The sequence below is a fragment of the Rhamphochromis sp. 'chilingali' genome (assembly GCF_963969265.1).
Source record: "Rhamphochromis sp. 'chilingali' genome assembly, chromosome: 10".
Classification (NCBI taxonomy): domain Eukaryota; kingdom Metazoa; phylum Chordata; class Actinopteri; order Cichliformes; family Cichlidae; genus Rhamphochromis; species Rhamphochromis sp. 'chilingali'.
Window position 1 is genome coordinate 16,708,167 of NC_137937.1, and position 25,886 is coordinate 16,734,052.

Here is a 25,886-nt window from a genome sequence, read left to right on the forward strand (position 1 = left end):
TCTCCTCGCCAATAAGTCATCCAGTCATTTGGGACTTTTAATACAACACCAATGGTTCATGTGACCAATTTACAACTGGTATTTACCTTCAGTGGTAACTTGCGGTTTTGGCTTTATTTGCACTGCGGAAACTAAATATAGCTCATATCTAAAAACTTGGTGAAGTAGTCCCAACATGATCTGCACAATCAAACATAACTGCAAGTAAATATTTAAAAAATACTGCATTTTTTTCTGCGGTGAGATTGAGCCAACCTATTATTGTGGCTCCATGAGTGATATAGCCACTGCAAAACAACAGCTCAGCACAAAGTTGCCCATAATCCCTTTACTGTACCACAATGACTGCAGTTTTCTCACAGCCAGTGAATAACACTTCTTGAATCTGACTGACATCATTGTATTATCTCAGGGGAGTCGAGCTGTTACACAACGGGAACCGTACAGTCTTGTTTGCTGCATCTGCTGCATCTGCTGCATCTGTGTTTGTGGGTTTGTGTTCATGTTGGTGTGGTTATGAAGCAAGGTCTTTTTGGGTCAGTGGTTATACAATATTGTTACGGTAGAGGTTGAGCAGAGTAATCATAGGGAGAGGTCAACATCATTTGACCTTGTGTCATTAGTTGCATCACATCTTCCTCTTTGCAAATGTGCTGCTCAAGTGCTTGCAAACAGATAGACATTATCAGCTGTTATTCATTACAGCTGTTGACCTGTTGCATAAATTTTAATAGCATTTCCTTTTTTTCATGTTCAAATGTAATACTTTATAGACTTTTGTTTTTTATGTATGTTAGATGGCTTAAAGCTTGTAAAACAGCTCGTAACGCACCATATATGAGCGAAATGTGAAAGAGAAAATGAAGTGTTAGTGTGCTTCACATGAGGATAAGACATCGTCTGCTTGCTGTCAACAGGTGTTCACATAAGCCAGTTATGCAACAGTGGATGGCTTAGTAAAGCAGATAGATGAGACTATAAAAGCCTTCTAGATAACTAAGCAAACATAGATATTTTTGGGTGTGATATGCGGATGGATATACTTGTGTGTTTTTGTGTTTTACTGACTATAAAGACCAAATGTGCACACAACCGAGGAAGGTTTAAAAATCATCAAAGGGGAAGATGTCGAGCCTTTTCTCCCCCTTTTATTTATTGTGCTGCGATAAGTTTAAGATACATTTCATAGTCTGTAAAAGTTACTTTTTTATTTTTATATCCCCGTGAATAAGTTGTTTTCTCAAACTGTTTTCTCAGGCGGTGAACTTCTGGCAAGTGCTCGTGATGAATGATGAGCACACAGAACGCCGATACCTGCTCTACTTCCTCCTGGGGTGGGGACTTCCTGCTTTGGTCATCATCGTCCTGGTCATCGTGTTACTTGGTGGCTTTGGATGGAAAATACATGAAGTATATGGACTGGTGCAAGGCGACGTGTGAGTTAGCAACACATGTAAATACACACACAAGTGGTCTTTTTGAACTGATGGCATGTATCCAGTGAATCGTAAGTACACTTAGGAGAGTATTTGTTAAACTGGTATGAGTCGTTTACAGTGATTTCAGTTTCTTTTTTAAGCTTAGGGAAATTCCACTTCAGACTAGGTAGAGCAAACAGAGCCAGTGAGCCTGCCCAATCAAATGACTGAATGAATGAACGTCTCATGTTTGTTTGCATGCCTCTCCCCACACTGAAAAACTTCAGTCTCGGAGGTGGAGTCTTTGAGAAATCGCGCCATACAGAGCCTTATATAGCTGTTTCCCTTAAATTACCTAAAGCACAGAAACAATAGAAGAAATCACTGTGTACAAAAAACACGTACAAAGGTCCCAACACAGGTGAGTTGCCCGTGTCTTTATGTGCATCCGTCTTCCATGTCTTTCATTTGTGAACAAATGTTCAATAATAGTCAAAGAAGTATGAAGCTGAAACTCCTAAACCACATCTATAATAAGTCAATGGTCTAAGGTGTGCCTGTTATCCTTGGGATCAAGTATCTGTGGGTGTTTCCTGTGGATGGGAGTGTGAAACAGTGAGCGCATACAGGAGAGATTTAAGAACATAGAGGAGTATTCAGTTTCCCAGGAGCACACCTTCCTCTTTGAGGACATAAGGCAGCTTTTCACTTCTTTTCCTTCTCTCGCTCTGTTTCTCTCCTTCGCTCTCTCCTCTTCGGTGTTAACAGCTAGTCTCTTGTTTTCTCACCACTCGTTTCAGTTTCGCCTTGCTTGCATACAAAAGTGTTAAGCTCACACCTTGTGTCAATAGACTTTGTATCCTTTAGACTTAATTGCTTATGGGAGCACATTTTTTTACTCTGTCTTTTTGCTTTCCACTACTATACTCACGCTGTAGTAGAGAGATATGGAGATTTATGGATAAATAAGTGCAGAACGGTGTAAAGTTACCATTTCCATGCCTCTACCATCACTGTTGTGCTGGGACATTGTCTTTCATATAGACCAGTTTGTACTTAACCCCAGCTATGTGCATTGAGCATATTAAGGATTTCTCTCTTCTGATGGTTATCACATTGTGAGGCAGTGAGTGACTGTAATGTCCTGTGGTTTCTGCCTTTTTTAATCTTTATTGTGGATCATATGTTGTACATCTTTAAAAGGAAGAAAACAAAAAGCCAACTTTAACATTGAATCCTCTCTCACCACCCATGGACAACTGCTCAGCAAAAGTGGTCATAAACATTTCAGCAGCATTAAATTTTGTTTTGAATGAGTCTAGTTTGAGACTGATTACACTCATGAATATTTTGACCCTTTTGTAGTCTCAAGTTGCATCTTCCAAACATGGGGTCTTGTGATCACATGATTTAAGTAAAAATGTTATCATAGAGTGGTAACATAGGATCTTACTGTGGTATACATTTAAAAGAAAATCCCAGCAGCCTTTGGATGAAAACCCTCCATAAAAGGCATGATTAACTTTCTTTCTCTCAAGCTAAGAAATGGGTGCGTTAGACCCCTGGGTAATGTTTTTTTTTTTCATTCAATTCAGGAATCCCTGGGATTTCCCATCCTTGTGAGACTTTCACTATAGTTAGAGGTCATCCCCCTAGCAAGGCCCCAACAGTACAGCTGTCCATTTTCCACTGTATTTAGACTAGGGGCCCGGCTGTCTTTTTGTGACATGGTGATCCAGCGCTTTATTTGGCATAGCTCATCTTATGTTGTGACTACGACAGATCCAATTATTTTTCTGCAATCACTCAAACATGCGGAAGTCCTGTCTGATTTGATGCTCCCACCGAACCAGAGCGTGAATGTGTTTTGTGAAAAGGTTGTGGTCACATCAGTGTTGTTCTAGTTGTTTGGCAACAAATATCAAGGATGTTGATTTTCCCAGAGGAAAACCGCAGTTTTCTTTAATAAAGATAAACATGCCTGAAAGATCCTGAGACGGTAGTTCAAGAGGTTCACCGGGAAAACAGCATAGAGATGGTACTGTCAGTATTATACAGTCTAACTTCTTACTGACATTTAAAAAAAAAATTGTATTAATAATTCTCCAAAGAAAGTTCTTCTTTACCTGTTAAAAAGGATGAACAGTGGAAATCACGTGACCCCTATGGATATATATTCTTATAATTGCCGATGGATTTATCGGTGGTTGTGTCCGATGTGTCACAAAGCAACAAAGTATAAAGAAGAGTTGCGTTATGATTAAATTAAATTAAATATAGAGCAGTTTAATATTTTCAGTTTTTCCAGACGTTATCTGTGAGATAGATGTGTTCTTTATGCTATGGTGACACAAAGGATCACTGTTTGGAAATAGCAGCCAAAATTATTGCAGCCGTGTGAAAATTTCAGATTAAACAGCAATATTTATTAACTGCTTATATTCAGAGTCTATTCAGAACCTCACAACAGAAACAGAAATAACAAATAGTGACATAGTTGCTGCAAAATGATGATTTAACTGCTAAACGACAAACATTTCGCTCTTATACAGGACTATAACTACAATACAACCAGATGGTAACCAGCTATGTTAAGTCCCCCACTCCAAAGAGATGTGTTGCAGAGAAGTTAATTGCAACATGTCGCCAATCTGTCTGCTTTTATAAATTAGACAGCAGTTATTTGCAAGCCTTCACTACTCTGTCTGAGAGTAATTGCAGTTGGTGTGATTTGGACCCTGTCTGTTTGGAGATAAGTTGCCTCCCACCAGATAACCCGTGCAGTCACCTTGCAGTCAAAAGAAGCAGCTCATAGGTTGAGAATGTTGCATGTTCAACCTCTGGGGAACCCGCTTGTTGCTGCAACTACTTGAAGTTGTTTGCAGAATATAAAAATAATTCAGTGCAATCATCAGACAACTGGAGATTTTTTCCTAGTTGCAAGATGGCTTATTGTAAGTTTTGTAAGTGTGTCTTTCATCTTATTTTCCTTATCTTCTAGGTGCTTTATCCCAAACATCTATGTAGCTCTGTGCACGGCAGTGCTGGTGCCTCTCATCTGTCTTGTTGCTGTGGTGGTTGTATTCATCCACATCTACCAAGTTACTGAGCAGTGGAAGGCCTACGATGACATTTACCGTGGACGGACTAACAGCACAGGTAAAAACCAAATATGTGACTACACACACAAACACACACAAATATATTAATGTATGCATAAGCAGAGATTTTATTATTTTACCACTTGCTGTTACCACAAAGAGATCATGAGAGTTACATCTGCATTTACACTCAGTCACACCCAATTTCTTTCTTTCGTGGACATGTACAAACACCACTAGGATGTCCCTCTAGAACGAAGCTACAAACAACATACCCTTATTTTGGGCAGAAGCTTTCATCCCCTATTTTCCAGTTTGCTGTTTGCTGGAGACAAAAACAGATTTAGGGTTTTTGCAGAAAGTGCGAACTTTCAGTTATCTAGCACACACAAAAACACCCATCAGTACAATGTAGTAGTAGGTGTGCAAACTTGTACATTTCCAACTTGTAGATTATTCAGAATTCTTGTTTGCACACACACACACACATCCATCATGGATTTATGACCCGTACAAATCAGCTCTGTTTATACAGTGCAGTTAGTCCCTTTGGCCACACATGAAGATTCAGCCAAACCACTTTACTTGCTGATCATCGGGGCTGCAATCAATGGCCATCAGTGGGAATCAGCAGGCTTTAGCTTGTTTTGCTCAGTCAAGGCTCTCCGGTGACAAAGCCAAGCCTGAATTAGTGCCAGTTCTTTTGTTGGCAAGCAGCTTGCCCGCAAACTGTGCAGGAGTGTTGAGGCAGTGTAGATGCTTTACTGAGTTGCAGGTATGTGTGCATTATTCAAAAAGGAACAGCACTTTCTCATTCACAAACCAGGCTGAGGCAAAGGGCCAGCCTGTAGGATTTGTACTTCACATGAGCAGTTTTTTGTGAGGAAAGCGAAAGAAAATAGAGTAAATTGGACAAACATTTATGTTTGAAATATGATACTGTAATGTGTGATGATTCACAATAGCCTAAACTTTTGACCTATACTGTACATACATACACAATTGTACATATCTACATGCACATATAAACATAACATGCCCACAAACACACTTTAGTGCACATTGTATACTCCAGTGTTTGCAGTGTACTCTGCTGTTGTCAGTGTCTCAATATGTCTAAAGTCCAAAGAAGAATAAAACAATTATGGGAGAATATATTTATTGCTGTAAACACAGGCTACCCTTCTGCTCATTTCCCGGAATTACTTAAAGGTTGTATGAGTTGACTTAAAACAACAGGAACTGAACCCTGCACTATGCAGCAGCATGACAATCATGACAGTCAATAATTATCCCTATTATTTGTCCACTGCTTGCAGGCTCTGTGTGTGCTTCTGCAGTAATCCAAATAATAACTATTCATATTAAGCACTTAGAGTAAACTCAACCTTGACTTTCCCAGCCAGCTGAGATTCGTGCAGAACCTGCTGGACTGCTGATGCTATTTTGACAATGAACGCCATGTGCATGTTTTCAAATTCCTTAGTGAAGCAACAACCGATGAGATAAGCTAACAAGTAATCTGTGTCTGTCTGTGTGTTTGTGCCTGCATGCCTGCGCGCGTGCATGCAAGATTATGAGAACCGCACATGTAAAATTCACAGGACTGTGTGAAATTTAGCAGAACTTCTGACGTCAGTGAAATCAAGGAAGTGCGTTGGTGGGCTTTCATTTATGTTCCTCCCCATCAACAGATTTGAGAAAGTTCTGCCAATGCAGGGCAGCGAATAATAATAAACGAACAAAAGGTACAACAGTGCATATCAGAAGCACAACAGTGAACCCTTATCTTGTGTTAGAAAGACTTTATGTTCTTGTGTTGCGCAAGTGACCAGACTTTAAGTTGAATGAATAACTATTATTGTTGCAGTTTTATGGCACTTAATGTTCCCCGGCTCCACTTTTAGCATTGATTGGTCAGCAGTATGGAAACACAAATAAATGATGGATAATGTTTAATTACTTAATATTGTTTTATTTACTTTGTGTGTTTGAGTGTTGCTGCTTTATTTGTATGCTAAGCGCATGCTTATATTTGTCATATCTTTATTAGTAATGGCCTTGAAATGCACATCCTTATTTGGACATTGTACTTTAACAGCTGATTGTTTTTATCATCTTGTTTTTAGTATTATTTTTTTTCCTTTGGTCATTACTCCTAGCTGTAACTAGATGCACTCAACACACGCTTACTCCTGCTTGTTGTTATTACAGCTGGTGACTTCTCTGTGACCTTAATGTTAGCACAATCTCGAGTTTCTTTCTGGTTGTTTTCCTTCTGTGCATGCTCACTTCTCAGTTTGTCTTCTCACACCAAGAACGCTGCACTGGTCAAATTTGAACTTGAGCCTGTCTGCTTGCCTGTGGAGGAAAGCAGCGTGTGTTTGTTGTACAGAAAGAAAGATAGCCATGACATCATTGAGCTTCTCTGAAACACAAAGCTTTTGCAGAGGATTGCATATGAATTCATGTCTGCTTATGCATAATATGAACACACACACACACATGCACAGCCACACAGGCTCTTTGCTTCTACTTAGTGGTACAAAGCCAAACAGTCAGTCAGCATTTTGCAGTTCGTCTCAACTCGGCTCTGGGAACCTGTTCTTACTGTGGGAGCTCTGGCCCGTCCACAGACAGGAATGTGCTTACATGGTTGGAAAAAGTCTAACCAGGGAGGGAGGAGATGGAGACAGATGTGCAAGACACACTAAAAGCCAGAGAGAGAGAGAAAGAAAGAAATGGGAAAGATAGACGATAGAAATTGATAGATGGAAGATAGAAAAAAGTTGTTTTTATTTAACCTACACGTGTTTGTAGACAGTTTGTCCACATAAGGCAAACCGAGATGAAGTGTGAAATAATAATGCATCAGAGGCCATGACCAAGGCCAACAGCGAAGAAAGCACTAAAAAAGTATGATAGAGCTAAATAAATAAAAATACTATGTGATAAGGAGCAGAAGTTAGAGCAGGGTGGAAATGACAGTGTGGTGGATGTGGCACCTAAGTGAGGGGTTTTTGTGCAAACCTGGGCCCGTGTCCTGTGTTTCCATCCTACTTGTGAAGAGAACTGTACACTCTGTCCTACATAACACCTTTCATGCAGACTGTAAGGAGAGTGACTCAACAGTGTAATTTTGAATCTGATGTTCCCTTCAAATCATCGTAAAAACAGCTTTTACGCCTCATGTAGCTGTAAAATTTATTATGTTTATCTTCTGTGACCCTGCACTTTTCACTTCAAGACACACACACACATACACAGCATCACAGGTATCGTGAGCCTAATAAAAATGTCTTTTACATTCTTTGATAATGCAATGTGGAGTTAGTTATTAATCTAATGTTTCATAAACAGATCAGTACTGTAATCAAAAGCAGTTTCTTTCATCTCCGGCTGCTTGCAAAAGTGAAGCCATTCTTCTGTTTCAGAGACTTTGAGAGAGCTAGCCGTGCCTTCATTTCATCTCGCCTCGATTTTTGTTGATACCTGAGTGTTTACTCAGGCGTCAGTCTGTCATCAGTTAGCCGACTGCTGCACGGTTACTAACTGGCAGAGCAAGCAAGACCACATATCTCCCATACTAGCATCCTTACACTGGCTTCCAGTCAGTTTTCAAATTGATTTTAAGATTTCATTATTCGTTTTTAAGCCATTGCACAGGTTAGCACCCTCATACCTTTCTGATCTTTTGAACTGGTACACTCCTGCAAGATCATTGAGGTCTGCGGATCAAATGCTCCTAGCTGTCCCAAAGTCCAGATTGAAGCACAGAGGTGATCGGGCCTTTGCTGTGACTGCTCCTAAACTGTGGAACAAACTGCCCCCTCACATCAGGACCTCCCCAACATTAGACAGTTTAAAACCCCCTTTTTTCTTGTTAACCCACTTTTATTCCTTTGCTTTTAAATCAGAATGAGTTTGTACTACTTTTATTTGTCTTTTTTCTGACTCAAATCTTCTCATTTTATGCTTCTTTTCTTAAATTTTGTCATGTCTTCCTATGTTTTTATCTCCTTTGATTATTTTAAATGTACAGCACTTTGGTCAACAGTTGTTTTTTAAATGTGCTATATGAATAAATCTGACTTTGACTTCACTGAATAACCCTGCACTTTATGTGTTAAAGCCATATTTTAGCTAAAAATCTGTATATATCTGTATATCTGTAAATCGGTATTGGTTGCCAACTGCAAGCACCTGATGATTTGACTACAGGCTTAAGTTTCTCAGTACTCACTTGTCACACCCTGCTTTAATCCCTCCACTGTTTTAGCTTTTTTACTTTTCTATTCTTCTCCCTACAATTATTTCAAGATGTTTATCTCAGCATATTAGCTAAGTATTAATAGGAGTCAGGCTAGTATTTGTCTGAACAAAGCAAAACTCATCACTATGGTGCAATACTCTTAATTTCATGGTGGTAGCACTCCTAGTGTTTTTATTTGAGATCCCACATTTGCAACATACTTAGCAGGGAGGATGGGTGTGGTGCTGGTAATGTGGATGTGTTTTGAATATTCTTTTGACAGTGTCCAAATTTGACTAGTGCATTGCACTTGTGTTGGTTAGCAGGCTAACAGATATCCTCCCATTTTTGTACAGCAAGAACAAGCAGGTTAAGAGAATTATTTGTGCAAGTAATAATGAAGTGCACTCCCTTTGTAAAATGTTCTCTGCTTTGTAAGGACCACTGGATACTTACTTAATTATCTTAAGTCTGTCCCTACTTCAGTGGGGTTTTTTCTTGAATTGTCACATCCTGAAGTCTGAGGTGACAGGATGTATTCCTGTCAGTGGGCTGCAGGTTGACTAGCTGCTATGGTCTAAAAGCAGTAAATGCTAAGAAGACCTTTTAAACTATGCACTTTTTAGTCGTATTGGTGAGATCAGTACACTTTGTGTCAATGCACAGTTGTTACAAGGTTTGTCAAAGTGTTACTCTCAGAACTTGGGGGTTGTTTTTTGTTTGGTTCAGTTTAAAATAAAATAAATAAAAAGCCATAGGTTCCCCCTTTGGTAAATGTGTAAATGTAAATGTGTGATGTTTGACCTCTGCATGAGGACGAGTATTCGTATGTTTCTCCATTTTGACAATCTATTGTGCACCCTTAAAATATAAAGTACATCTGATGTGAAGATGTTGACACACCAGCTGCCTGTTTGCACAAAGAAAAGAATTGTGCACACTGTCTCTTAGATCATTTTCAGCCCATCTTAGGCAGCTAAATGATTTAGTGGCATCCCAAATGCTGAATGGATGAAGCCCTGGATAGAGAGTACAGCTCTGATAGCATGTGTGCATGCGTGCTCATACTCAAGTATGAGTGTGTGGCTTTTTACCCTCCCTTATATGTCTCCTCACTGTTGCTTGAGTCTCTAATCTGAGTCCACGTAAATCCACATGCAAACCACAGGAAGTCAGAGAACTGTTGGAGCAGAAACGCTGCATCAGTGTTGTATTAGGGTTGTAAAATGTGGTTCATTAGACAGCTCCTGAATTAGATCCCCTTCCTCCTCTTTTACCAGACCTTGCTTTGGAAGAATGAGTATTACACCACAGCATATATAGTTTAATATCAAGAAACTAGAGAATCTAAATAGAAATGATAACACACCAGCAGCTATATTAATTCTCCATCAATTACTATGTAATGTACGGTAGTTATTCTGCAATATGCATTTGTTCAAATATGTTCAAATTAATAAGTGCATGAATGTCATACAGATAAAATAGTATCTAGAATCTGAGTTCAGCTGTAATGTATAATGTATTGTATTGGCTTATATATATTTGAACAACAGTGCTGATATTGTTTTCATTCTGTTCCTGTTGTTATCTTGTGCTCCAGAGGTGCCGCTGGTCCTCTACCTGTTTCTGCTCGTCTCCCTAGTTTGGTTGTGGGCAGGACTCCATATGGGCTACAGGTACCTGTGGATGCTCATCCTCTACGTCATCTTTAACTGCCTGCTGGTGAGATCATTTCCTTTTCTGTTTGTTTGTTTGTTTCCTGTTTGTGCATATGTTTTCTTCTTGTTGTAATTGGAGAACAGTTAAAAGTTATAAAGTTAAAGCACTTCTTTTTATATCTTCAAGCTCGATGTGTGTACTCTTTCTCCAGGTTTGATTTTTCTTATGAAAGATATTGTTTTTACCTATCTAATCTCAAATTTTCAGCTACTCTCTGAACTAAATGTTGCTGTAGCTGAAAATTTGAGAACGCTGCAGAGTCGGTGTCATGTCATGAGTGTGTGTGTGTGTGTGTGTGTGTGTGTGTGTGTGTGTGTGTGTGTGTGTGTGTGTGTGTGTTGGGGGGTGGAGAGGTATGATGAAGGGAAGTCCATTCACTTTGAAGGCCAGCTTTGATGTATCTGACAGGCAGAGTAAGAAGTGCCTCAGGTGTGGAGAGAGAGAGGCAGGGTTATCACTGTGTCATGTCTCACCAACGCCTCTCACTGCTATGTTTGTCCATCTCTCCACTTTATTTTTGTCTTTTCTTGGTCCCTTTGTTTGCATCTTTTTATAGTTTATTTACTCCCTCTGTTTCTCTCAGTTCTGTATTTCAGATGTCAGTGTAGCTAAGTAAAGATATTTCAAATGCAAGATAGATTACTCTACCACTAAATGCAGTCCAGTACATATTTAAATATTTGCACAGTGAGATCATTTTCACAAGCATGCCTCTGCATCACGCCACTACAGATTCCAAAAAAAGAAATAAGGATGGGAAGTGTAGATGCTGGGCTTCAATCTAGAGGCTTAATAAAAATATAGTCCCTATAACCAATTTCCACCTGTTCAAAAGAAACTGGACAAAATGAGGACGGTCATTAATGATCAAATATAAAACCTGTGCAACAATATCATCGTGAACTCTGGAACACATTGTGCAAGTTTTTGTGGATTTTTCTGCCTTCAGTTATGTCCTTAGTGAGGGAAACACATGCTTACTCATGTAACTGAGACATTTTTTTAAAAACTTTTGTCTTCTGGTTACTAAGGATTTAGCTGTGGCTCATTCATATCAGTAGCTTTATTACTTGTCTTTAAATTGTCTTCTGTCAATTTTACTTAACCTACTAAATCATACATTTTCTGGCGCAAAGGTTTAGTTTTGTAGAAGTGCTTAATGCATAATGTGTTTTTTTAAGAAGATGCCCACGAAGCTTTCTGGATCAGTTGTGCTTAGTTTTGCACAATTGATTGTTTTCTGTCTTATCTAGTCCCTAAATGTTTGCAGTGATCGGGTAGACCACCATGTGCCTGTAACATGTGCCACAAGAGGTCTGTGACAACCAATGTTGATATGTAGCATCTACATGCTAAAGACAACAGCGCTTAACATAAGTAAACATCTCCTGTTAGTCCAGTGACTGAAGTGAAGTGATGTCAGCAGCAATGGTCATTGTCGCACTCGACACTTCTTCATGACCAGCAATACTTTGTCCATCCCTGTGACATCACATAGCTAGTTTGATTTTATTTAAAATGAACTTGTGATTGTTAATTTACATGCAAAGTTTTTAAATACATTTCCTCAGTTCTGCTTGTGTTTCTTTTAACCTGGGTAAAAATCCTCTCACTTAGAAACATTTCAGACTAATAGCCTTTGTTTCCTCTCTAAATACTTTGATTTGTTCTTGGGCCCCCTCATTAGGCCCCTGAGTTATCAAAGTTCTTAGCACTGCTGTCACACAAACATACATCCGCCCACACAATAGTACATAAAAATCTCCTCTTTACGTTAATTGGCAGATGACTAGTAGTTTGATAACACTTTTGCTCTCTAAATGAGGACTTTTGGGCTTTTTGGTGGCGACGTACAGTAACAGCTAAAAAGAGCTTCTTGCTACCCTATTTGTATTTCAGCAACTTAAATGTAGCTTAACTTTAACTTCAGATAGGACAAGTTCTATCAAACTTTGTATCATCTGGAAAAAAAGAACTGCTGCAATTGATTTTCAGCCGTGCCTCATACAAAGTTCCAGCTAAAACAGCAGCCTCTGGGGTCTGCACCAAAAGTACCAGAAGTAGGGATTTATCAAAGTGGAACGGGTAAGGGTCCCAAAGGTACATTGTGTCCAAGGATATTGATTAGCCATAAACAAACTCATCTGACCCACTTTCTACAAAGCACCACTAAAGAAAGGTCAGGATGCTGTAACCATGTACGAAGCATGGCTGCTATCATATTTATTTGTATGCAAGATTTGGGTTATGTGTTTTTTTTTTTAAAGCACATTTAATTTGTTTAGCGGTGATGGAGGAAAAGCGTTGCTGTGAGAGGACTCATTGATCATTTTGTGTCACTGCAGAACTTCCATTAGGGACTAAATCGAAAAAAGAAAGTAAAGTTTAAAGAAAGCAACTGTGATACTTACTCTCTGTCATGAACACTCGAACAGCAAGATTTAACAAAATATGATGATTGTCACATTTCTTAACAGATATGACTTGGTAACTAGAGTAATCTTACTTTTGTTTCATGATTTTGTGAACTCAAACCCATATGGAATATTTTTAGGTTAACTAAAGAAATTAAACTGAGATATTTTTCAGGACACGGTGCTACAGGACTGCCTTATTCTCCCAGTATTATTATTCCAGTGCATTTTTGAACATCTTATCCTTCCCATAGGTTTTCAATGCCGTGAGCTTGGAATTTGTTAGGCTGTGCATCTCTGCTGCAAAGTCAAGTACACTTGTTTTTTTGTTTTTTTGTTTCCTTCATGCCGCGAATTTTCCATTAAGAGAATTTTCCATATTTACCTCATTGGTGTTGTTGATGTTAACTGCTGATTACTGAACACCATTAAACAGCTGCAGATGTTACAGCTGTGCACAAGTGTCTGTTGCAGAGCCCACATTGCTCTTTGGTTAGGTGCTGTAAAAACAACCTCTTGTTGCCAGCCGGGTATCTGTTAAAATCAAGCTGTGAAACACATCACATGTTTGCAGTTATACTGTGGAAAATGTGACTTTTTAGCCAACAGGCCACAGGGTTTTCTTTTCTCTCTACAAGCCTTTGATCCATCCTTTTACATAATACAGCTGTCAGTCACATCATGCTGAAATAGAAGACAATAATCAAATCACAACAGCACAACCCCTCATTATCTCCTACTGCACGTTCGATGTACCGATAAACACTACGTCACTGTATCCGTGTTGTCAGAAGCCTCACAGCTGTGAAGCAGGACCATGCTTCATTACAATTCAATTCAACCCCCACTTGCACATTCAGCCTTGGCACTGGCTAAAAATAGGACACAGGATATGTGTATATTTTTATGGAAAAGAAGGCGGTAGGCAATTAGCCGTGTGAAGCCTGGAAGTATTTAGGGTTTCGGTCAAACAGCTCTTTTTCTTTTAGCACAGAAAGCACAGAAAAATCTGCGGACACAGCACTTTTTGCAGTTGATGCAGTTTAGTATATTTAATCACTTTGAAAGAAGTCAGAAAACTCGAGAGCTATTTTTTAATTATTTCAGTTTTCTAATTTTATCATCTTGCCCTTTGTCTTACCCCTGACAAGCAGTACATTTCTTTAGCTCGTTGCTGTTGTCACTTTTAAACGCCCTACTTAAAAACCCACAAAACAGAATGCTGTGTAAAATTGTACTCAAAACTTTGCAAATTATTTAAACACCATAATTAATTTAAAGTAGCACAAAGGCAACATGTCAAACTATGAGATTTTATTGTTTTTGATTTGATTCATTTTAAGGTTGATGCGGGCGACATGTTTTGAAAATGTTAGGAAACAGACCATAAAAGAGAAGCAGCTTAAATAAACCCTGCAAATAATTTGAAAAATTGAGAACTAAATATGAAATTAAAAAGAATTTGAGGATTTTGTCATCTCTGAAATGTAAGATCCTTTGTGTATCTCTGTACACAAAGGAGAAAGCCAAAAATGGCACAAATGGCAGTAATGTGAGATTCTTTTTGTGAATGCCTGCACTTCCTCCAGGATGAACACAAAGGGACCATCAACTTTGTTATCAGCACACATTTCAAAAGCCAGCATGAGGGTGTTAGTGCACCTAGCATGAATAAGTTACCAGTATCTGAAGGAACTCTTAATGTCTGCTACCATCCAGCAACTGTTTTCTTTCAACAAGACACCACCAAACTACATTTGTATTACAACAGCGTGGCCCTTTTGTAAAATAGCCTGCCTGCAGTCCAGGTCTGTTACCTATTGAAAAAAAAGCTGGCACATTATGAAACAACACTGCAGTGAAGAGAGCACCAAACTGTTGAGCAGCTTAAATCCTCCACCTAAGAATGGGAAAATATTTCAATTTAAAGAGTTGTTGTCCATGTTGTCTTTGTCTTCTTTAAATGTCAGGATCATTATGATTTCAATCATACAAATCATTGCTTTCATATGTACATTTTGCTCAGCACCCCAAATGATTTTAAACAAGGTTGTATCCAACACAATCAAATGCTCCTTCTCACGGTCCGTTTCACATCCCTCAACACCATCCCGTCCTTAGTGTCCTCTTTTGGACTTTGCCTTCGATCTCCAAAGACATGGACTCAGCGATCAGGGAACACTTACATAACTTACCTATGGCTGTTAAGCCTGTTCCTCAGGCCACACAGCTTGCTAATGATCTGTGCTAATCACCCACAGTGCTGTTGTAATGGAGAAATGCTCATGGATAAAGACATACACACCTATATATGAATACACACCTGGCTGCTTTCTGTTCCATGTTACATGCGAACACACAAAGGAAGACTAATTACCTTCTTCAAGCTATACGCAGAAAATCCAAATATATATATCCAAATATAAGGTCATAACATCATTATGACTTTACATATCCCTGAACATAGCTCCTAGCCATGAAGTGTTCCATTTACTAAAGGACATGGTTTAAAGCTCTCATTTTGCAATTCATGCACAATTACCTACAAGGCACACTAATTTATGGGAACACAGTGTACGATTCACCAATCTGTTTAAGTCACTGTGTCAGAAAACAGCGGAGTATACTGCACTGTTTTTAACCTGCAAGGTCTCCAGTGAGCTTATAAACAGGCTTTCTTTCCTTCTCATAATCTGGATATTCCAGTTTTATAGTTCCCCCATAAACACACAGTTCTGATTTACTGTTCCTGCTCTCTTCCTATTAATGTTTACTGTGGCCATCCAGGCTGCTTATAATCCCGTTCTGTCAATAAACTCGAGATGAGTAACGTTGATTGCTCTGCCAGGAAAGTTGAAGCTTAATTACAGACACGAACCTTATGTCACAAAGTTTGATTTAAGGATTTGAATAAGTTGGGGAGTTGCGCACGCACACACACACACACACACACACACACACACACTGACAGATTGATATTTATTTTCACAAAAAAGCAAAGTGTTTACATTTGGTTTTATCAATGAAACAATCAGTCCGTCAGGTTTTGCCTAAACATATTTTATTACTATATTCATTATTTTCTTCCGTGTTGTCCAAAAACTTACTTTCTCTCCCCATGTGTAAACGTCTTTAATAGGTCCGTGTTGGCCTGTATTCACACACGCTTGTGGTTTGCGCTCTTGTGTGTTCCGTCTCTGTCTGTGGCTGCCATCATCGCCCGATGATGGGTGTTGTGAAATATGGGCTGGATTCATGGTATTTGACGCCCTGGTGTTTTGGGGTAATTCGCATCCTGGTGCTGTTGACCAAGCAGATAATGGTAATGATGAAGAAGTGGAGGAGGCAGAAATACCAGTATGCCAATGATGTCACTGCCCCAGTGGTGAAGTAATGCTTCAGTAATCATGCTGAAAGAAGTGAAAGAAGTTTAATTCGGAATGCAACAGCAACACGCTGCACAAAAATAATAATGAGTATAGTATTATTTAATATCACATGTGTTTATGTAATATGTACAGAGCTTAACAAATCTATTAGACTACCACTGAGTGTGAGGTTTAAGCCACAGCTGATCTAAATCAACAGTTCTGGTAATGGTTAATCCACTAGTTATGTGCAAGCTCTTTAATCCAAACAATATTTTTATGCTAAAATCTATTTAATTTTATTATTCATTCATAATTTTATTATTTTACAAAACAGTTGGAAAAGAATAGTAAAGCACATTATTATTTTTAATTAAGCTCCAAAAGTACAGTTATTTACTTGAATTCTTGAATAGAAAATTAGGTTTGTTTGATGAGTATGTTGTAAGTGTTCTTAGAAAATGGGTTTAAGGAATAGCTATATAATTTTTTATCTTTTGACAGATTTCTAAAATATTTATGTCTTTTTGCTTTTATGATAGGTGGTCTAATGAATTTGTGACGCACTTTTTTGGATCGTTTGGTTCTTTTACCCTCCAAGCCTGCCACTGCAGATTGATTGAGCCGGCAGTATTACAGATTTCAGATTAATCATACTGAAGAGCAGAGCCATAACTTATTCCTAATGTTGAATTTTTCTCCCCACTGCTTTCTCTACAGGGCTTGTATGTGTTTGCTGTGTACTTCATCATGCACAACCAGCTGTGTTGGCCAACTAAAGCAAGTTACACAGTTGAGATGAGTGGACAGGATAGGCCGGATTCTATGTACCAGGGAATGGGACCCACCCCTGTGGGAGGCGACATCAGCAAATCAACTCAAAATCTCATCAGTGCCATGGAAGAGGTACACATACAGAGCTTACATTGTCATCACATTGACACGCTTATGCAATCAAAGGCTGACATATGGGAATAGTTGGTTACACAGATTTACAGCAGTTATCGTGCATGTGTTGCCTAATCTCTGATGCCTGGACTTTTCACATTTGTATTTGACTTACTGATTAAGAAATCCTCATTTCAGGCATGAAAAGAAAAGATTTTGTTCCCCATCCAGACTGTTGAGGTCTGATGATGACTTTAACTCCCATTCTGACCACACATCCATTACAGTTTGTGGTTGAGTTTGTTAGAAATGTGTAGAAATCTTGCATTTGAATAGCAGATGTGGTGATGACGAGAAGAAACCATAGTGACAACCATGGATTACATGATAGAGTAATCATTTGTTTTGAGGAACTTCTGTGTCAAACTACTGTGAAATTTAGTTTTTAAGACTGAACTTATTTCTGCTTATTCTTCTTTAACTCTGTTTCCCACGGCTCGTTTGCACGTTCGCCGTTGTCTAGTTTACATTTCTAGCACATTCATACTGATTCACTTAGATTTTTCAGACTGATTCTCCTGCTAACAGCCCCATCAACTTGTTTTGTGGTTTTGTGACCCTTCTGTTAGACTTGCGCATTGCTTGCAAGCACAGAAAACATGCTTTACGCAAACACACTGCTACACTAATTCTGCCAGTCGTACTCTGGAGAATACCCTATAAGGACTGAGCTGGTGTGAAGGAAGGACAGAGAAAAAAAAAACAAGGGTGGCGGGTCGGTGTTGTGGGGGGGGGGGGGCTTCTTTTCCCCTGGGAAATCCACCCTCCCTTTCTCTCTCTCGATCTCTCTCTCCACACGTAGGAATCCGGTAATCTTGTTTTATTCATGAGAGCACACTCTCGCCTCTTAAAGATTTGGTTACAGCCCAAGAAAGAAAGGTGCAGTTAGAGACCCCTGAGAAAAGCAGCACTAGGGGTAGATTCTGGATTTTGTGTGTGTGTGTCTGAGAGAAATGGACCGCTTGAAAGGAAATTAGAAAAGGAAAAAAAAGTAGGTAACAAGTATAAGAACACATATTGCAGGTGGTGACTAGCATATTGGCCTCATCTAATCACTACAGCCCTCCAAAGTGGATGTGACAGATTTGAAGTGCCTGGTGGTGCTTAATTCACCTCACCCGTACACTCTGTACTGGTAACAGCAAGCCTGAGAAGCTTGTACAACACGTACCCACGTTTATGCACGTCCATGAACAGATGAGACATTCATAATGAATTAATACAACAGAAAACACGATGAGATAATGGAATAATCTGGTTCTTGAGGTCAAAATAAAAGAGATATCTTCTGGTTCCTCTCTTTTGCATTTCTTTTGTTCTTTCTAGTAACTTCTGTGATTTGTTGTGTTAATGCACGGACATTCATCTTGAAAAAACCCTCTATATACACAGACAAGATGCCATTTGTATAGCCGTTAGTATGATTCAGTAAGAAACTCTACACTGACCTCACTTTCACCCCTTGCACCCACTCTGACCCTGTGGGATGACTTTAATTCTTTGGGGTGCTTTGACACCATGCACTCTACATAACCCAAATTCATCACAGTCATGATTACTGTTTGCATATGCGAGTATATGTTTGACCTCAGTTTATCCTGGTTTTGGTTTTTTTTTTGTGTGTTTGTTACATTAAAGATTCATGTTTTTTTTACAGCTCATAAACTTTCATAAACCCATATTTTATTCACAAAACACTACGGAAACCATATCAAACTTAGAAAACTGAGAAAATGTATCATTTTAGGCATAATATTAGCTCGACTTGACTTTGATTGCAGGAATATATCTTCAAAGATGAGATAGGCGCTACAAAAACCTGGAAATGTAAGTGGTACTAAACAGAAACACCTGGAGGAACAATTTGCAGCTAATAAGGTTAACTGACCACAGGTCTGTGAAATGACTGGGTATAAAAGGAGCATCTTAGAGAGGCAGAGTTTCTCAGAATTAAAGACGGGCAGATGTTCACCAATCTGCAAAAAAAAAGCTGTTTAACCCTCTCAGGCTCAAATTAAGTTTTAGTTGCTAATGCACAACCAAGTCCTGCAGTGGTACTTCTGAGTAAAAAAAGCTCATAAAATATGTATGTGGGGTAATCAGGTTGTTAGTTTTTAACTTTTGAAAATTTGCAACGCCTGCCTCGAGAGGGTTAAGGTATTGCAGGTAATTGCTGAAAAAGATGTTGATGTCTCATCATCAATCTGGAGGAATTTCTGTCCATGAGAGAAAAGGCCAAAAATCAATACTGGATTCCTGTGATTTTTGGGCCCTCGGGCAACACTTCATTAAAAAAAAAGGTTTTATTCTGTCATGGAAATCCCTGCAATCCCTGCCCTGGGCTCAGGAACGGTTCCACTAATCATTTTCTGTGAACACAGTTCACTGTGCCATTCACAAATGCAGGTTAAAACTCTATCATAAAGAAGAATATGTGAGCATGATCTAGAAATGGTGTCCTCTTGTCTGGGCTAAAACTCATTTAAAATGGACTGAGGCAACATGGAAAACAAATGGTCGGACGAATGGAAATTCTTTTGGGAAAACACGGACACTGCATCCTCCAGACTAAAGAGGAGAGGAACCATCCGGCTTTTTGTCAACACCCACTGGAAACTCTGCTTCTCTGATGGTATTGGGATGCAGCATTGCCTATGGATTTGGCATTTGTATCTAGAAAAGCACCAACAATGCTGAAAGGTATATACAGGTTTTAATGCTTCCATCCAGATGTTCACATTAGCCCTATTTCACCAAGACAATGCTAAACTGCATTGTAGTACACTGTATTAGTGTGTGCACTGTATTACAACGTGGCTTCATAGTAGAAGAGTGCAGGTGCTGAACTTGCCTGCCTGCAGTCCAAACCTTTCACCAGCTGAAAACATTTAAAGCATCAATAAAAGGAAAACTGTGACAAAATAGATCCAGGACTGTTGAGCAGCAAGAGTGGGACAACACTCCTCTCTCAAAGGTCCAGCTACTGGTCTCCTCAGTTAGGTTGTTGTTTTTATGTGTGTGTTCAAAAATCACCCAATTGTACAGTTTCTCAGTTTAAACATTTAATATGTTTAGTAAGAATAAAATATCCATTTCTGAGAATTTCTAATTATTTCTTTCTGTTTTTATTTGCATTTTCACAGCATCCCGACTTATTTGGACTCTATGTTATATTTGGTGATTTTTTGGCTTGTCTATTTAAATACACATTTATCTATCAGGTTTCAGCAGACTGGGAGCGAACGTCACTGCGGCCTAGCATTCAGCCCAGCAGTGTGTTTAAGCCCAGTCCTGTGATGGAGACGTACACCACCGAGGGAGGCTTCATCAACACCAACTTGGTCACTGCAGATGAGGATTCACAGGAGTTTGACGACCTCATATTTGCCTTAAAAACAGGTGAGGAGAACTATACTACATACCTTTCAACAGATTACACAGGAAGCAAGTGTCAGAAACACAATTTGATACTGAATATTCCTTTGGGTGTTTTTGCTGCACTAAATATTTTGACATAAAAGGACAAACACAGTATGCTTGAGAAATAAATCCAATTTCACCAGTTGTGTGGTAGGTCTCAGTCAGACAGTAAAAACAGGACAACAGCCTCTGTGTGACCAGGATAAAATTAATGGCTGGGAAGTGATTGGATCCAGTTTTTTGATGTCCGGGAGTGCTTGCAGGTAGCTCTAGCAACTGGTTTGCCAGAGGCCAAGCATGCAGCACCCCCAACCTGCAGTTGCTTACATCTATGTGTTTATAAGTTTATAAATTATAAATTACCATCTGTTTACATTTGGTCCAGTCTGTGGCTGACAGAGTCACACCTGATGCGTAGATTCTGCCTAAGTCCAGCTCTGGGCCCGGTTCAGCATTGCATTTCTGATGTTCTGATGTTTGTTTGTTTTTTTCAAAAACAGATTGACCCAGTTTGACCCAGTTTAGTCTAAAACTGATAGCAGTCTGACTCCACCTTATTGCCATTATATCCCTGTTTTATCACCATCTTGATGCATCAAAGTCAGTTTGGAGATGGCGTCTGACTGCAAGCATACTCAGACCTGGTCCACATCTTTGAAGCAACCATTTCAAAAGCATAGAGATCAGAAGTTGATTGCACACAGTCGCTGTAATTTTGGTTGTGCAACAGTAGCCAATCATTTCTTTCCCCGAGTGTGACCGTAGCCTAAAAGCAGAAAAAGATGTTATGACTTCCTAAAATTTAGATTGAACGATAACAGAGAACGAGAGATGATAAAAATCAGCCTGTGATTAAATGCCACAGTGTGTGTGGTGTGTTTGAGTGTCTGTGTGTATATATGTGTGTGCATGTGTTTGTGATTATTATACCCTGTACATACATAAAGCATCTAACAGTGCCTAATGCATCCATTAATCCAGCAGTATCACTTCTGCTTTGTCATTCATTTGTTGACCTTAAGTCTCTCAGCTGTCATTTTTCCTCTATTGCCATCCATGTTTAATGAACCGAGGGCCTAGCCTGCTCATCAATACACAACCAGCTCATGTAAACACACAGACACTATTCAAATCATTGAGACTTTGCTTCACAGTGTCCGAATGAGCCGTTTCCACACGTCTGAAATCAAGGTCATCCACTGCAGACAGTCTGAAAGTCGTGCCTGAAACATACAAAAGAGTATTTGTATAGTTAATATTGTATTAGATGCTTTTGTAAGTCTTACCTGTACATCATGCAGTCAGCCGCTAGTGTTAAATCTCAGTAATATAAAAGACATTACAAAATGGGATGCCAATATGTCAGCAAACTAGGTTAATGTTACCCATTTAACGGGTAAAAAACCTACTGTTTCAGCTCATCGTCAGTCATTGTTATTCCCAACCTATAACGAGGACTCTTGATGAGCAGCTAACTATTGCAGCAGCAAGAATATCTCTCACAGCTTTGGTGTCACGTCATGGAAAGAATAAGTGGCTGGTCCTCTAAAATTGCGATTACTCTGGAAGGGATAAGAAATACATAGTCGAGATAGACCAACCTGATAAGACTCCAAAGTTAATGGGACTGTGGCAGGTCACACTGAATTTCACAGGTAATCTCTTGGGGTTCAGGGAAAGAGAAATAGTTTTCAGAGGAAGTACAGTAATCATTAACAGTTCTTCAACAAGCCAGGCTTTTGGCAGCTTTCACGGCATTGCAAGCTACAGTCCTGCAGCTTTATCTGACTTTGTGAGAAAGCTTGTTCTGTTTGGGTCATACAATACCTGACTTTTCAGTCTCGAAAACCACACCAGGCTCCACTATACTGAAGAAACCCCTTAAAAGCAAAACTTGTAGCTGTGGAGAGTCAAATTAACAGCAGGCATGTTGATAGATGCATTTATGTGAAAGTTAAAAACTTAGACAGAGAGAGAGGTTCTTATCCTCTTATTGTTTGTGTGGTGACAGGGTGAAGCAGAGCCACTGTGTCTCTGTCACTCTCCATTTCACTCTCTCTGTTTCTCGAAGAGTACCTGCTGTCCTGATTTGTTGTGATGTTTGACTTTGAATAACCTCCGGGATGCAAGAGACATGCCAGGGAATTTATTGGTCCCCACAGCAAACTCAGCGCTATGAAGTAATCTCTCATATTATTCAGCGTGGTAAGGAGGGAAGTTTGCAAGGTTTAATTAAGTCAAAGTGTTTGGCTCTATCCAGATCTTTGGCATGGCCTCAAGAAAATAAAGGTAAATAAAAGTTCCTGTAGTTGATCTTTGCTGTGTGCAAAATGAAGCGTAAATCTGAAACTTCTGTTAAAAGATGTTTTCGTGAAACTCGATACTGCGCTGATGTTATCTGTTTACATCTCAACTCTGTCATTAAATTATCATTTTTTGCTCCACCAGTCACAAAGGACACTCTTTCATTTCATACTTCCCCTGACCTTCTCTTTGCTCGTACCAGCCGTGCTGAACTTATAACCTGGGCTAATCTCAAGCACTCAGTCAGCAGTAAAGATAATTTTCCTATTATAATTACATAATAGGGTTCCAGCTGACAGGGGTCAGCAAGTATTCCAGTAATCTGGGTCTTCGCACTTTGTTTGATCGTGAACCATTAAGCACATATCGAGGTGCACGCTCTTATCTCGGCACCTGCGCCCGGTGCTGTTTTGTACAACTTAGAGCTGATCATTAACACGGCATAGGATGGAGGTTTGAAGGATCTTATTTTGCAATCATCGCTGGGTGAGTTTCAGTGCAAATCCAGCAACGTTGGCGCTCATTATCCAACTCTTCTCAAGTATGTCAAGCTGAAAGCATCCAGAAGTCACCAAAGCACAAAAGAACAAGTCTGATGATGTTTTTATTCAGATAAAATCTGTAGCAGCCCAAGCGTTTATAAAAAACAAGTCCAGTTTTGCATTTTTAAAAAGCATGTGTTTAACATATTTTTGATTATGTTTTACCAACATGCAGTTACGTGGTTTACCCATTAACATATAATGAATTATTTTGTTTCTCTACCTGCCTCCAGTCCAAGCATGTTAGCCTGTTCCCTTCACGTCTCATTACCATGACTGATCAGACTTGATATCCCAGAGTTCATGACATGCAGGGATGATTTCATAATAGAGCAAAATAGATCATTTGCTCTATAAGGACCGATTATAGTGGGTATTAGGTGGTCCAACTTACTAAGTGCTATAAGAAGAAAAATGCACGTGAATATACTGCAGAATAGAATGTATAAAAAAATACAACGTATCATATTTTTGATAAAAATGCGATGTTTTTTTGTTTCTTTTTAGGGACCGGCCTTAATGTCAGCGATAACGAGTCCATACCAGGAAGCCACGACGGAGGGAGCGTAACCAACTCCCAGATAGTTGAGCTTCGGCGTATCCCCATCGCCGACACACACCTCTAACCTTCACACCTCACACAGATCCCACGTCCCTCTATTTTTCATATCACAAATAAAGATTACAAGACAGTATTTTTATATTGTAAAATCCTTTGCACTAAAACAGTTTTTGAATAGATGGTTTTCATATAGATGTTTGATACTGTATGGGATTTTTACTGTACTAGTGTTCACAAATACGAATAAATGTTTTACTAAATTAATTTTTTAAACGCTCTTGTTTCTGAATGTATATTTTGTTTTGTTTTGTTTTTCTGTAGAGACCTAGGCAAAGATAGAGAATGTAGATTGTGTACCTTTGTCAATAAATAATGTACCACATGAATTGTATTTGCATGTTCTGATTTCATTTTTACGTCTCATAACTTAACACTAAGAGACAGCTTGCTACCAGTGAGCGGGTCTTTCACTATGGGGTCCCAGAGGTCACACTCTCACAAGGAAGGATTTGTGTCATTATGTAACTCCCTGCAGGAATTTCACAAACTCATCCCACACCTTCGGGAGATCTGCTTGTATCTGCACTGAGTGAAGAATGAGTGTGTGAAAATATGAGGCAGCAAATATCCACAGTAACGGTTGAGCTATGCAAGCTATTCAGTCACATTTGAATCTAATGTGCGAACTATACTCCCTAAAGAGTCAGTGAGTGTAAATCTACAAAGACATACTCCACATTCAGGCAACTTCTTGGAAACCGTCATCTACCTGACCTTTGCTCTGCCTTTTCCTTCATCAGCCCAACGTTTAAACCTACCTCTTGGAAGTTGGCAGCACAAGAGACTGTTACTGTTACTGCAAAATAGGAGTGGACAAGTGTGAGATTCGCAAGAGGAAACACAGAAGAGACAGCAGACACGCTTGGATTTTGAACAATGTGACAATCATCAATCCACCTTCTTCATTACAACTTCCAGGATGGGTGGAGCTTGATTGTGGCCATGATCCCAGCTGATAAGAGGAGAGCTTCAGCAATAAGAAGTGTGCATCTTTTGACCTTTATGAGCTTCCCAGATAAAGTCCCACCCTGACAGTAACTGATAGCTTGGTGTTGATGAAATAGTTTACCTTATTCAGGAAGCGACTGTGGTATCTATAAATGATATCTGCTGGTACAGCTTTCCTTGTTGGAGCGAGATGGCATGGCTGGAAACCCCGTGGCATTTTGACCCAGAGGGAGAAGAATTGAACAAATGTTTCCAATAATGATGGGTGGAAAAGTTTTCTCAGACGCTTTCACTTGAAAGACAATATTTTTATTATTGATTGCTTTTTCAGTTTTTTGCTTTTCTTCCCATGGCGTGTGCTTTAGATTGATCCTCTCACATTAGTGAGAGGCTTTACTCGTGGGATTTGAAGGAACACGTTGTAATGAGCAAAAAAGTCATTGCTTCATTTAACAAAATGGTACTCTGCAGTTTAATGGCAGCGGCTCTGGGGGATCGCTTTCTCCCGCAGCAGCTGAGTCTGTAATAGTGCCGTTAACTTTTAATTGTCATCTACATTTCCTTCGGCCTGTTTTATTGTTTCCCCCCCCTTCTAAGGGAAGCGTCTAACATGCAACCCATTCATGCATTATTGCTGCCTGGCTTACATTTGACATGACATATTTCCATTATATGTCCTGTAAGCTGCATTGTTTGCCTGTTAGCAACATCAAGAGAGATGCAAAGATTACCACATTTCGTGATACTTGGAGAGGTGGAGTGTGAGCAAAACATGAAAGAGCATGTTAGGGCTATGGAGGCTACAACAAATACTAACTGATGTAACT

The 25,886-nt window shown here is 39.3% G+C and overlaps 1 protein-coding gene across 1 annotated transcript in view; it reads left to right on the forward strand.

Moving 5' to 3' along the window:
- Positions 1–24,437, forward strand: part of adgrv1 (adhesion G protein-coupled receptor V1) — a 140,303-nt gene extending 115,866 nt beyond the window's left edge. Inside the window, exons 90-95 of the mRNA XM_080893582.1 lie at positions 1,258–1,436; positions 4,420–4,577; positions 10,375–10,496; positions 16,996–17,181; positions 20,445–20,622; positions 23,997–24,437. Coding sequence (XP_080749708.1) covers positions 1,258–1,436; positions 4,420–4,577; positions 10,375–10,496; positions 16,996–17,181; positions 20,445–20,622; positions 23,997–24,115 — 942 coding nt within the window. The 3' untranslated portion in view covers positions 24,116–24,437. The remainder of the gene's footprint in view (positions 1–1,257; positions 1,437–4,419; positions 4,578–10,374; positions 10,497–16,995; positions 17,182–20,444; positions 20,623–23,996) is intronic.
- Positions 24,438–25,886: the final 1,449 nt, after the last annotated feature.